The sequence below is a fragment of the Myotis yumanensis genome, unplaced genomic scaffold (genome assembly GCF_028538775.1).
Source record: "Myotis yumanensis isolate MYYU_CA2020_CCGP unplaced genomic scaffold, mMyoYum1.0.hap1 SCAF_4, whole genome shotgun sequence".
Classification (NCBI taxonomy): Eukaryota; Metazoa; Chordata; class Mammalia; order Chiroptera; family Vespertilionidae; genus Myotis; species Myotis yumanensis.
Window position 1 is genome coordinate 61751936 of NW_027223755.1, and position 12804 is coordinate 61764739.

General features: G+C 43.4%; 1 protein-coding gene across 2 annotated transcripts in view; it reads right to left on the minus strand.

Annotated features, from left to right (window-relative positions):
• Nucleotides 1-570: 570 nt before the first annotated feature.
• The window catches only part of EFNA5 (ephrin A5), a 277007-nt gene continuing 264773 nt past the window's right edge, over nt 571-12804 (minus strand). Inside the window, exons 3-5 of one of the 2 annotated variants that reach the window (XM_070412417.1) lie at nt 10166-10231; nt 9693-9773; nt 571-5002 (exon numbers count right to left, since the gene is read on the minus strand). In XM_070412417.1, the coding sequence (XP_070268518.1) occupies nt 4881-5002; nt 9693-9773; nt 10166-10231 (269 nt within the window). In that variant the 3' untranslated portion in view covers nt 571-4880. The remainder of the gene's footprint in view (nt 5003-9692; nt 9774-10165; nt 10232-12804) is intronic. The other variant, XM_070412418.1, reaches the window with a different exon arrangement.

Consider the following 12804-nt stretch of genomic DNA (forward strand, 5'->3'; position numbering starts at 1 on the left):
AAAATGGGCGTGAGAGTACCCAGCAAGGGCAATATTCAGAAAATCAAGCAAATCAGTTATATAAAACCCTGTCAGTTATTGATTAGGGTGTGACTTGCCCAACGTCACACAGTGGTAGTTCAATTCTTTCTTGATAGTAAGAATTGAGGCTTTGGGTTATACTGAAGGGATTATTACTATAATGGTCATTATTTGTTTCAGAAGTTTAAGATGTTTGCTGGAAAAAAGCGTATTATGTTGTTTTCTTTATGGGGTGAAAAAATATAGGCAAAGTGAAAGAACATACTTTATAATTAGCCCTGGTACATTGTAGGATGCAGGGCTTGTCATATTTTAAGGCTCAAGTACAGAGAAAGGCTGAAAGCTCACCATTTTCTCATCAGAATACCTGGACTGGGCCTAGCTACAGGGCCATTTCTAACCCTGCATTCTTTGAACTTCGCAGGGCTTCTCTGGTGCGTGTCCTGTCTCTTTTCTGTCCACACAGATTTTGAAAAGTCAGCGGAGTAAAAGTAGCCCCTGAAATAAAGGCGCCATTCAAGGAACAAAGAAGTAGAAGGAGGGCTCCAATTAAAATGATGAAAATCTTTCATTTTTATTTAGGTATACTAGTACGGACACGTGTATGTACAAACACAGATCATATGGGTTTTTTTATGTGGGGTTTTTTACTTTATCTTATTTTTTACATTTTCTTTTAGGTTTATATAATGTAAGCATTTCAAAACAGCACTCGATGGGTCAGTGCAAAGGAGCTGCAAAGCAGGCGGCACAAGCGCAGGACCACACGGGGCTGGACTTCACACCCAGACGCACACACAATGAGCGACTTCAATGGGGTGTCAAGAGGAAGCATGGAAAGCGGATTTTGACTCATGGGTAACCTCCAACATGCCAGCATCTATTAAACTGTACAGACAATGGGAGCGAGCCCATTGTAGGGAGATTTGTCTCACATCCGAGCTGCTCCGGGGCCAACGCATGGGAAAAGTTCAGTGATGCCAAACCAGAGACAGACCTGCCCATTCACGGTTCTGAGGGAAAATGGGACGTGGGAGAAAGGCTGGAGACGACAATATAAGCATAAGAAATAAAGGGGGGAGGGGTTGTAGGCAAATGGGGTGCTGGTGGAGGTGGTTTTCAAAATAAACACCAAGTGACCACAGCTCTGAGAGCAGTGAATGGAGAGGAGGCATTTAAACGGTTTTTCTAATTTGGGGGAAATGATAAAATTGGCTGCTGCCGTTGCTAAGGCACCAGAGAAAAGCAAAGTTCCTGGAAACCCACAGGTACGATGTGACTCTTCCTTTCACAGTGACACAGGGAAACAGCCCCATTTAACCTCCCCGAAGGGACTCTGCAACCTTTCCCGTACCTGGGCTGCGTGATACTAGTAAGACTCTTCCCGGGGGAAAATGAAATTGTGTGAAAGCCACCACAGACAAAACAAACCAAATGCAGAACTGTTCCTAAATTCCCTAAACCTTTCCATACCAACATGCTGGGGTGGAAATACATACATACACACACACACACACACACACACCCTACACACACCACAGGGTTCCAACATCAGACCTTGAAAACACTGAGGCCAAAATAGTGATTAAAAAACAGTCATGTTGTTCCAGGTCCCCAGATGGTGGAGTCTTAAGGACTGGGCGTGCGATGACCATAGGGGAGTCCTGCGTGGAGCGGCCTCTCTTCTCAGGCAAGTATGCATGGGGTGTTTCAGAGCCTCAAGGCCTGTTTTGTATCCTGAAAGACTAGTGTTCTCACTTACAAAAGACATAAGAATCAAATTAATACTTTATTATCAAACACTATATACAACAGAGGTTGCTAATAATACAGAATTTAAAGAACGCAGTTGTGTTTTTTTTTAATGTTTTACTTTTCTTTCCTCTGCCACCCAAGAAAGTACAGTACAAAACAAGAGTCTAAACTAACACAAACTGTTACCTGGCCTATTACAGGATACACGGTATCCACTAAACAGACAGATCCTTATTTCCCTGCTTCATGTTGCAAAGCCCTAGGCAACCGGGGGCAAAGGTCGCTGGGGTCTGACTAATGGGCTGAGAGGCAGCAAGGGCTGCCCTTCAGACTTTTGAATTGTTTTTTGAAATGGAAAGCTCCTACCAAGTTGCATCGACATCTTCCTAAGCCCCCAGAGGGTTGTCACGACACCACAAAAGGCCACCAGCACTTTTTGGACAAGATGAAAACTGCCTGATACCAATCATCTTCTTGAAAACTCCACGGCAAGCATTACCTACAATTACATCACTTTATAGGTAGAGAAGCACACTGTCTACTGGTATGGATAGTCTTGCTACTTTTTTCTTTTTTTAAACTTAATTTGCAGTGGCACAATGGTGAAGGGAAGGGGTCTAATTTCACTGTGAAAAATGAAAGAGAGTGGCAGAGAGGGCCATGAGTAATTATTTCATCATTTGTTAGAGACAAATGCTAGGAAAACCACAGAAGTCACCATTTCTAAAATGAAATTAGCACTGCTAATGTAGTTATGACTAACTGGCATCATTACAGGATCATTTGATTTCCTTGTGGTTATAGAACATGCAGTATTATTTTGGTTCTGACTATTGATCCATTTTAGAAGGTATCTCTTTCCCTCCTACCCATATCCCACTGGACCAACAAGCCTGTAACTATTCATAAAAAGAAGTATTATTGGACATTACTGAGAGTACTGAGCAGCTAAATAGTTGAAGGAAAAAAAGAATCCAATGCTGTGAATTTTTGTTGCAGCGAAATGGTGGCTGCCTCTGTGACAAGACTCTGCCATGCCACTCCCGAGAAGGCCCTGATGCCTGGGGGGACAGGACCGATTGTATCTGCGAGGCTGGTGGCCCCACTCACTGGTTCCCAGGGCGCAGAGACCAGCAGCAACACCCCCCCAAACAGATCAGGTAAGCCCGGGTTACATTTCAACACATGCATAGCTCCGCAGGGAGCAGCGCCTTTACAGCTAGCTGCCTTCTCGCACATACTTCTCTAATTCAGAACTACTCCTGATGCTTACCAAGTTCCCATTCACGAAATCGGTCCATAAGAAGACTCCCCCGCCCCACCTTTTTTAACACATACATTTTTTTATATCACTTATTTTGCTGGAATTCTTCCAATTGTTCACATCTCACATGATCATCACATATATTTTGTTTTGTTTCGAAAGGCATGTTTTCTGTTGATGTCGTGCAATAGCAGAAAAGGCAAGATTTCTTCTCCCTTGGTCTGCCGCTCTTCCCTGTCTAGGCTTCTGAGTTCAAAGTTCGTGATAGCTTCACCAGTAGAAGCCCCCAAGGCGTGCATTTCCTGGTAACTAACTGGAAACATCCCTTGCTGGCCATGCTGAGATTCCTTAAGCAGACAGGGTCATCCTGCATGTATTCTCCTTCCGCCCCACCCCCACAAGGAAACAAGATAGCCTCCATATTTCTAAATGTATCAAGGGATACCACTTTTTCTCACAAGTTTAAATAGGACAAGCATATACACTCTCAGCATAAAGTATATCTAAATAATGTATTTTCTATTCTAGTGGATTTTTAAAAAAATATTTTGTTAAAGTCTTTGGGACTCCCTCTTGTTTATCTCCCACAGATAAACACATGTTCCCCCTATGCTTTCAGGCTGTGTCAGAAAGGGAAAGAATATAAAATCAACACTTGAATTTTTTTTTATTCCACACTTTGGAATTTTTATTCCAAATTTCCCTTTAGCCCTCCCAAGTCGTGCTGACTGACTCTCCGGGTGCCAGGGGTTTGTGTCCGAGCCCCTGTCGTCACCGAGTGTGGAGCAAAACATGGGTGCTAGGGTGGGAGTCGGGGGAAAGGCCACGGCACACTGGCGCTCCAGCAAAGCCAAATCACCTCTCCTCTGGCCACGGACCTGTGTCCCTTGGTACATAGTGTGCCCCAGAGGAGGATTCAAAGCTATTCCATGATGCACTCATCAACCCTGGCTTGTCAGCCTTGGGGAAGGTCACTTTATTCATAAAAATGCCTCTTTGAATTTCTTTAAAAACAAAAAATAGTTGTAGCACCATGGTGATCTGTAGTCAAAGGGAAAAATAATCTGGTGTATACCGCCCAGTCACCAAAAAAATTAGAGGCACTCATACATACACACCCCCACCAAACCTAAGTTTTCTCTGATGTCACTCGCACTCGCTCTGGGTAGCATTCCGGCACCCTACCCGCCGCCTAGGAAAAAGGCTTCTTTTATGGAGCACACATTTTGCTGTCAAGACAGTCATCTAAAAAAAAAAAGTGTCTCAACCTTTTAGAAGCCTGTTCATTTACACACCCTAGAGGAAATAGTGTAATATTATATCTGTCCTTAATACCTCCCCTCTGGACGTGACATGGTCACATGCTGCCCTGCACGATTCTCTTACAGTCCTGAATGAAAAGGCATAAATATTGGATGGGAGAGAAGAACCCTCCTGGGCCTCGCCATCCCTGGCTGCATCTGCCACTATTCTTCCTCGTCCACGTGCTGCTGACACAGGGCCCTAAAGAAGGGGAGCTCCTACAGGAGAGTGCGCAGGCGCTGCTGACCACCGGTGTCACTACGACAATTTGGCATTTTCATCTGGAGTCCATTTAATTTGGAAGGGGTGAGAAAAGTCAAGGGCAAGGGCTGGGGCGGGGTGAGGGAGGCAGCAACTACTTGATCCCCCACAGGCCCCAAGTTATTCCTTAGAATTCAGGCTGAAAGAAAGAAAACAAAAATCTGACATCTGCCAAAGCAACCAATCACAAGTCCCTTCTTAGGATGAGCAGTTAGGTGGATCTCTGGTGTTCCAAGACCCTGGTGTTTTCTGTGACAGGTGACGGGAGGAGACTGTGCTATAATGTCAAAAGCATCGCCAGGAGGAACAGTAGGATTGCCAAAAGGCGGCTGGGTATCCTGGGCGTCTGTGCCGCGTTCTCGCCACGGGATGGCTCGGCTGACTCATGTACGGTGTCATCTGTTCAAACAGAAAGCACACATTCCAATGAGATTTCACATCCTTAATAACTCTCTCGCAGCAGCCTGCTGCTCACAGACCTGGCCACCCTCTGCAAGGTAAGGTAATGAACCTTGTGCCACCATTGACTTTCATGTCTGCATAATCACTCATTATTTACAGCAAACAGAGGAGAAGCAGAGAACATTGGACTTCCTCAGCAATAGTGTTTCCTTAAAAATTGAGGGGGCGGGGATGCACACACTGTATGTGACCTTTGGCACATGAGCTCCTCTGTTGGCCAGCAGTCGGACACACCTTGCCCAAACCTGAGATATCTGAGTGGACCTTTTAAACCCAACGTGCCACAGAGAAGCAAGTAACATGTCCGGGGTGGGGGCAGTTAGGTTGGCAGAGTAGTGGTTAACCAGAATGGGCTACCCGTTTTCCTCATTTTAAGCAGTTTCGTAGGATTAGTGTTGAATGCCTGGTTGTTGGAAGCCTAGATGAATTTTCAAATATGAAAAATCAAATGCCAAAACAACAGCATTTAAAAATACGTACCTAATGCCCACTAAACCTGAAGACACCAGTGCCCACTGGTTTGCTTACAATTAGGCATCAATTATGGTGCTATTTCCATTACAAACCCGGTAGTGCTAGGATTCAATTACTTGAACTTAAACTATTTTGGCTTTTATCAGGCTGAAGCGTGGCACACAAAAATGATCGGCGTGGATGCAAATTCTCCTCTAAGTAAAATGGATTAAGTGAGGTAAGCTTCCTTTATTTAGCTAGAAAGTGTTCTCCGAGGCTGCCTCTGACTTTCCAGAGACTTCCTGATCTGCATGATTAACAGGCTTAACTCTGAAACAGGAACTTTGCAGCAATTAGTACCCAAAGATAGACTGGAGGCTTTGTACACCTCCTTCCTTCCACCTGGCCCAACTTATGCTTTTAGACTGTGTCCTTGGGACTCACAGTGGGGCTGTGAGTCCCTTATTTTAGCACCAAGGGACCCTTCCTGTAGGAGCTCAGCCACTGTCGCTGGCTTCTCTCCCAGTCATTCAGAGAGAATGGTGACAAGGGAGACTGCTCTCAATTTTGTAGACCTGAGAGGATAATCCCTGAATGACCCACCTCAAACCCCTTCATGGATAAATTTGTTTACATTTTCATACCGCACAACATGTCACAACAAGGATGCTTTTCCTTCACTGCGTAGAGTCACACTCCCTTATGATTTGTCCTAAAGTGACCCCTTTTCAGCCCCTGCTTCAGATATGTCAGTGGGGGGCATGTCTGTTCGTCACATTCATTCCCAATATGAACTAAGAAGTCTGTTTTTTCAGCTGTGCGTCTTCTGCCCTGGAGGGCTCTTAGGTTAGCCTGTCCTTGCATGGAAGCTGCTGCGCCCCTGAGGCCCTCAGCAAACCTGCAGAGAGTGGCTATTGGCTCAGGAGACTAGAAAAGGTTAGGAAGCAAGAATGGGAAGTTAAATGGACGCAGAGGAAAATATAAAGCCCCACAGCTTCTAGCCCAATACTTGTGGACTCTTCTCTCTCAGCTTTGCGAAGGTATAGATGTAAATGCTCTTAATAGCCCTGAAATTAAAATTCAAATCATTTAAGAGCACCAGTATGGTGTCAATCAGAACAACAGAGTACTGCAGGTTTAACTGTGAAAAAAAAGCTATAAACCCTGAGGATGGAGTGCTTGTTATACACCTGAAGTTACATCAGCGATGGGGTTCTTCTCCACCTTCTTTTTACTAAGCTATTACCATACCCAAGTAACACTTAGGTCCTCTGTGTGAGCTTGAAGGGGACCAGCCCTGCCTGTCCCTCCAGGGTGCTCAGCGAGGGCCGTCCATTGTTCCAGCCCACAGCACAAGACAGGGTGAATGAATCTGCAGGACACTGAGAGAAAAGCGCTTGTTTTTTCTAAAGTGAAGCAAGAGGCTCAATAATGTGCTTTTCGGTCCTGTCGGCAGGTACCATCTTGCCCTCACAGGGAAAATCTGTGCCTTTAGGCATCACGGTTCTCCCTGCAACAGGCTGGTCCTGGCTCAGGAGTCTACAAAGCACACTTCAGGTGAAACAGGGCCTCACTGTTGGGAGGGCCTATGGCGCCTGAGAAGCAGAATGAGAAACCTGCTGCCATTTGGGTAAATCATAACAATTTTAGAATTCCACGAGGGAATTCATAAGCACAATCTACCTCAATGGCAATTACACCTAAACATGAATTTCTAACACTTGTAACAGTGACTGCAGCTTGGAAGAAGAAACTATTCCTCTTCAGCAGCCAAGTCAAGCCTTGCCTCCTGGCTATAGGATTCTGCCACAGGAGGGTTTCCATGGTTAAGGGGAGGACACTAGCGATAATTTGGAGCATATTATGTGGCACATGTCTGCCCTGAGATCATCCTGTATCCCTGATAGGAAACTGGCAGGCAGAGTGTGCAAGCAAACATCAAACACAACACATTCCGAAGACAGGTGAATTAGTACACGTTGCCGAGAGCATGCAGTGGAGTCCTTCCAGGCCTGATGCACTCAAAGTCTGGGCCTACACTCAGCCCTTCAACACCGTGCTACCCCGCTGCAAATCAGACTGAATTTTCTAAGGAACAAGGTGAAGTACTCAAACTATTTATACAGCCAGGGATGGTAGGGCCAATTGTCTTCCTTTTTCTGTGAAGATGCTCACCAGAAAGCCCTAAGCACAGTCATGGCTAACTCAGGTGCTTTTCCTGAGTGGATGCCTATGCAGGCACAGTCCCCTCCCACTCTCTCTCTGACTACATTCTGCAAACTTCCATCCGCTACATGTGCACTGATTAGGGGGCAATCATGAATTTTTAAATGCTCAATGGAAAAGAGCCTGTTTCCTAAAAGACAGTGAAATATGCTCACATATGAACACATCCCAATATGTTGCCTTTCCCTATGGCCTCTTCAGTAGCAGAGAAACACACACTATCTGTTATAATTCTAAACAGCCTCTACTTTCTTGCTAGGCAATGGGATTTACCTGGAAAAAGATTACTGGAAAGATACGCCTACATTCGCTAACAGCATGCATCGGAAACTCATAACTCAGGGTAAGTTATGTTGATAACATGCCGAACTTTGCCAGTCATTCTATGCATGACATTAGCAAAGCCAGGAGAGGATCCTATTTATATTATCATTGGAATGGGAGGTGAGAGAAGCCTGGATCTGTCTCTAACTGGCTATGTGACCTGGGCAAGTCTCCGTTATAAAAGGAAGAGTAACTATGGTCCTTCCAGGGGATCCCATCCAACTCACAGGTCCTATGATGGCCTGAGTCCTCGAGCTTGTGAGGAGTCTGGTGCCTTGAAAAGCCACAAGAGATGCTTCCAGATTTCCAGGACACAATTGAAACGTCTCCCCTCATTCCTTGCAACTTTCTAAAGTGGCTAACTGATCCCTAGGGAGCCAGTAGGGCCTCTGAGAGCTTATTGTGCACACCTCTCATTTGTGCTCTGGGTAAGACGCCTGCCTTAGAAAAACAAGAATGCTTGGGGGGAAAAAAACCTAACTCCGCCTGTCAGTTACAATGTGAAAGCTATTGTATGTCCTGAGGCACCACATTTACTCAGGCTAAGTTTCCCTCAGGCTCATTGACTGTGTGTCCCAGTAATAATGCTCAAAGGATAATTTCTAGGACAATAAGAAAGAAGTCCTACTGCAAATAGATGAAAGAGAGTATCTGTTTACAAAAGTGGGAGTGGGGAGCTCACATCTTTCTGTGTAGAGGAAATAATTTTATTTCCTTTAAGCTTTGAGGTCATTATAGAAGATGGGAAAGGAAAGCAGAGGAAGGCGCGCATACAGGGGCATTGAGGCACACTCCTCAGTGAACAATGGACTGGGGCTCCCACTCCTCACAGTCTAGATTTGCATTAAATAGCCAGATTGAATTTATAACCAAATGGACAGTTTATATGATCTCCATTATAAATGCTTCAATGAGTGTTTTTGTGGGTGTTTCTTTTTCTGCAATGATGGGAAAGTTTGGGTGTGTAGAAGTTAGTAATAGAAAAAAAATCTATGTAGACTTACTCTGTCTTATTAATCAAGGACCACATTTCGCTCGATAGACAAATACATTTGTGGGAGCAGTAGGTGTGTGAATTTATGGTATTAGGAGGCAACATGACTATACTTCTCCAAATCCATGACTATTAATAATAGCACAAATAGTTCTTTAGATCACTTCAGTGATGCATGTGAATTTGCAGAGTAAACTAAATTATGTTGAATTAGTTACTATTGTATCTGCAGATTTGGACATAATGTAAAAGAAAATTTGATAAGCATATACAATAGAAATGCTTTTGTCTTACATGAAAACAGATCCATTAATATTCAGGGTGACTCACCAGCATGCTCGGAGGATATGGTAAAAAGTAGTGAAGTTTTAGCATTCTGATGGGGCTCTACATTAGGATACTGTGTTATATCAAACCCATGTCCAAAAAAGAAAAGTCATTTTATCTACCATGCACTACACAGAGATACTGGAGGAATGAAGTAGAATATAAGTAATATTAGCATTGCTAGCAATGAGCAAAAAGCAGAGCAACTCTAACATGCAAACATGCAGAGAGGAAGAAAGGAAAAAAAGTACTGAAGCACCAGAGAGATGCATTGGTTAAAAGAGATTCTCTAAGCATACTAACCTGCTGGTTCTAATGAATTTTCTACTTTGTCGTTAACATCGAAAACACGATCATGAACACCTATAGTTTTCATACAGCTATCTATAACAAAAATAGAGATAACAGCCAAATATGTTAGTGCAGACACCCTTAAACTCCCGTTTCTTTCTTTCTCTCTATTTTTTTTCCTTTTATTTATGTAGATTGTTTTACAATCAATGGCATGTATCAAAATGCCAATATTGTTCCCATTTGCTGTGCACATACAACAGTCTAAGAAACAACAAGTTAGCAACTGCTGTGTACTTAAAAATAAAAGCATCATGAAGAATGATGAGAAAAAATCTGATGAAAACTAAAACATGAATGTTGATATACAAAACAGATACCACACAGGATTTAACAGTAAAAAAAGTGTTACCGCTGTGCACCAGACCACACAATCAAGCATGCGCAGTGAAGCCACCCTCTGAAGCTCATTCGAGGGAACTTACTTGTTGGTCTCACAAAGACTTTGAGCTTTAGACAGGACCTTCTTCCATTATCTGGGATTGCAGAGGCTGTGGACAGGACAAGGAGAGAGGGGAGAAGACAACAGATGATTACTCTTCATTTCCAAATGCAAGCGGTCTGCCATCAATTCGTTCCTGAATAAACGGAGCACACTCTAATTCTTCCCAGAAGTTAAAACAAAAATACTTTTCAGATTGGCACAGAGTCTTACAGAAAGAGCTACTTTTCTACCCATGTTCTCTTTTCAATAAGATGAAGAATCACGCAAGAATGCTGGTAATCTACAGAAAATGCTTTGGATTTTTATTTCAAAGGCTCTTCCATTTAACTTGATCTGTTATCAATTTTCTCTAAAATAAGATAATGTTTGAGCCCTCCTGCTTTCACAGAGCTCCGCCTCCTCCTCCGCTGCAGGGCGCGGGGCCCAGCAGAGCCCATGGTGAAAGCGCTGGCAGAAACCAACCACAGATAGTTACGAGGGCAACTTAACCACGACCTGCCTCTGCTGCGGAAAGCAAAGCTTTGTCTGTCCTGAGAGCCTGTCTGTCAATGCTTTGCAGGTAATTCAATTAGAGGGTCTGCTCAGAGCTTGGCTCCGAGTTCTATATGACTAAGCAGAGCCCAGCCACTTCCATCACGCCATTATAAGTACAATATGCTATTGAGACCGCGCTATGCAATGGCACGTTTATTTTAAAAAATGTGCCACAGAGAAGGATGGAATTAATAAAGTGGGCTTACCGAAACATGACAACATGTTTCAAGTTATAAATCATTTGAGGAAGAAACTTTCTTCTCCTCTTCAGGACAATAAGACCGTAACCTCTCCCTGCGTTTGAAAGATTATCTCCCTTCAGCATGCACAGTGTAATGTCAAAGGGATCTCCAAGGGCGGGAGGACCCTGAACCATCACATGTGTTTACTATGCATTCTAGAAATGACAAAAATTACAGAAATGAGTGCTGCATACTTTCCTCCCTATGCGCTTGCTTCAAGTGGTTTCTTTGTTCAGAGCAGATGACATCAATCAAAACACACATGGCTAACAATCCGTCTGGCGATGCCCTCAGTGACAAAGAGACGGCTGGTGTGCCTTTTCCCTCCTTGATTTTTACCCTTTGCTATTCTTCCTTAGGGGGGAGCCCAGAAAATGAAAATGCTTATTTTTCAAGGTGAGAGGATTTAAGATGCACATTTCAAACTAATTTTACACAATCTCCTCTAATTCCAGATCCCCATCCTAGAGGAGAATTTACAAATTCACTACCTAACAGACATCAAGCTGCAAAGAATCCGAGCATCGCTCTTTGATACCTGCAGAAAACTCTTAATTCTAAGACAAAAGTATAAAATAAGATGTTTTCGGCCCTTCCCATCTCCCAAATTCATTCACTCTGACAAGCAGTTAAGAAGTGTTAACAGCTGGCTTTGCTGTAGGCTTTCATTAAATCAAAGTCAGAAAAACTCCCTCTACTGACGTTTACAGTAACTAGTGTGTTATTTAGGGCACAATATTTGCACTCTGCGGTTTGATCCAGGAAATGGTGTCCTTCCTGTGGACCCCAGCTGCAAATGTGCCTCACAAATACAGTCCACGTAGGTGACGCCAGTTCATTAGGAAAACCGTGGGTTCCTGAGATTGTTGATGTCTTTTTGTGAGAGGTGGTGTGAAAAAGCGGCTGCTGTATGGATTTGTTTTAGTGGGGGAACATCTTGGAATTAATTAGTACTGGTCTTTCAGATTTAGATGTAGGAGAAATCCTATAAACCCAGGACAAAAAAAAAAAATCACTGCAATAATTAAACAGCAACCAATGATAAGCTGTCCAGGAAAAAAAACTGAAGAGCACTCTCCCACCAGCTCTCTAAGAGGGACAATTAGCCTTAGCTACTGGATGAGTTACATTGGTCTGTAAATTAAGAATGTAAAATGTAAAATGCACTTCTATTCAATACAAAATAAAACCTCTCTTTCCCATCAAACTTCTCCATTAGTTCCCTCATCGCCTCTCTGAAACCAGAAAGGCTGTAACGATAATGTGACTGACACCCTATGGCACTATTAGCCTCTAATCCTTAGAAAAAAATTCTGAACGAAGAGTATAAACACATACTGTGAATACACAATGCAGAGTACATGAAGTCAATTGACTCTACAATCTCTGACCTGAGCTCATAAAGCAAACTCTTAACCCTTAGAGCCAACCTCAGCGGGTGAGCCTTGCTCAGTCAGTTTGACGCGGGTTCCTCATTTACTATGCTGAAAACCCAAAAGCATTAAAACCTTTCTCCATATATTGGCAAAACTCATTTTTTAATGCAAAGCTTAAAAGAGTGAAGTGTGGCTTTCTTCGATGGTAATTTCCAGGTTCCTTAACCCCTAGCCTTTGGCTGACTAATGTAACATGCCCGAGACCCTTCGATCCACAGGCCAGCTCTCTATCCACTGGGCCAAACCGGCTAGGGCTAGAAACATCACCTTATAATGACCAACATTATGTTAGTTAAGACAAAATTTAAGTTCTCCTGCTGCTTTCTTTAGAAATTTAATAGTGAATAATTATACCAATATTATTACTGCAGCTTCATCCATCCAAATGCTTTTAAAATCCCTACTAT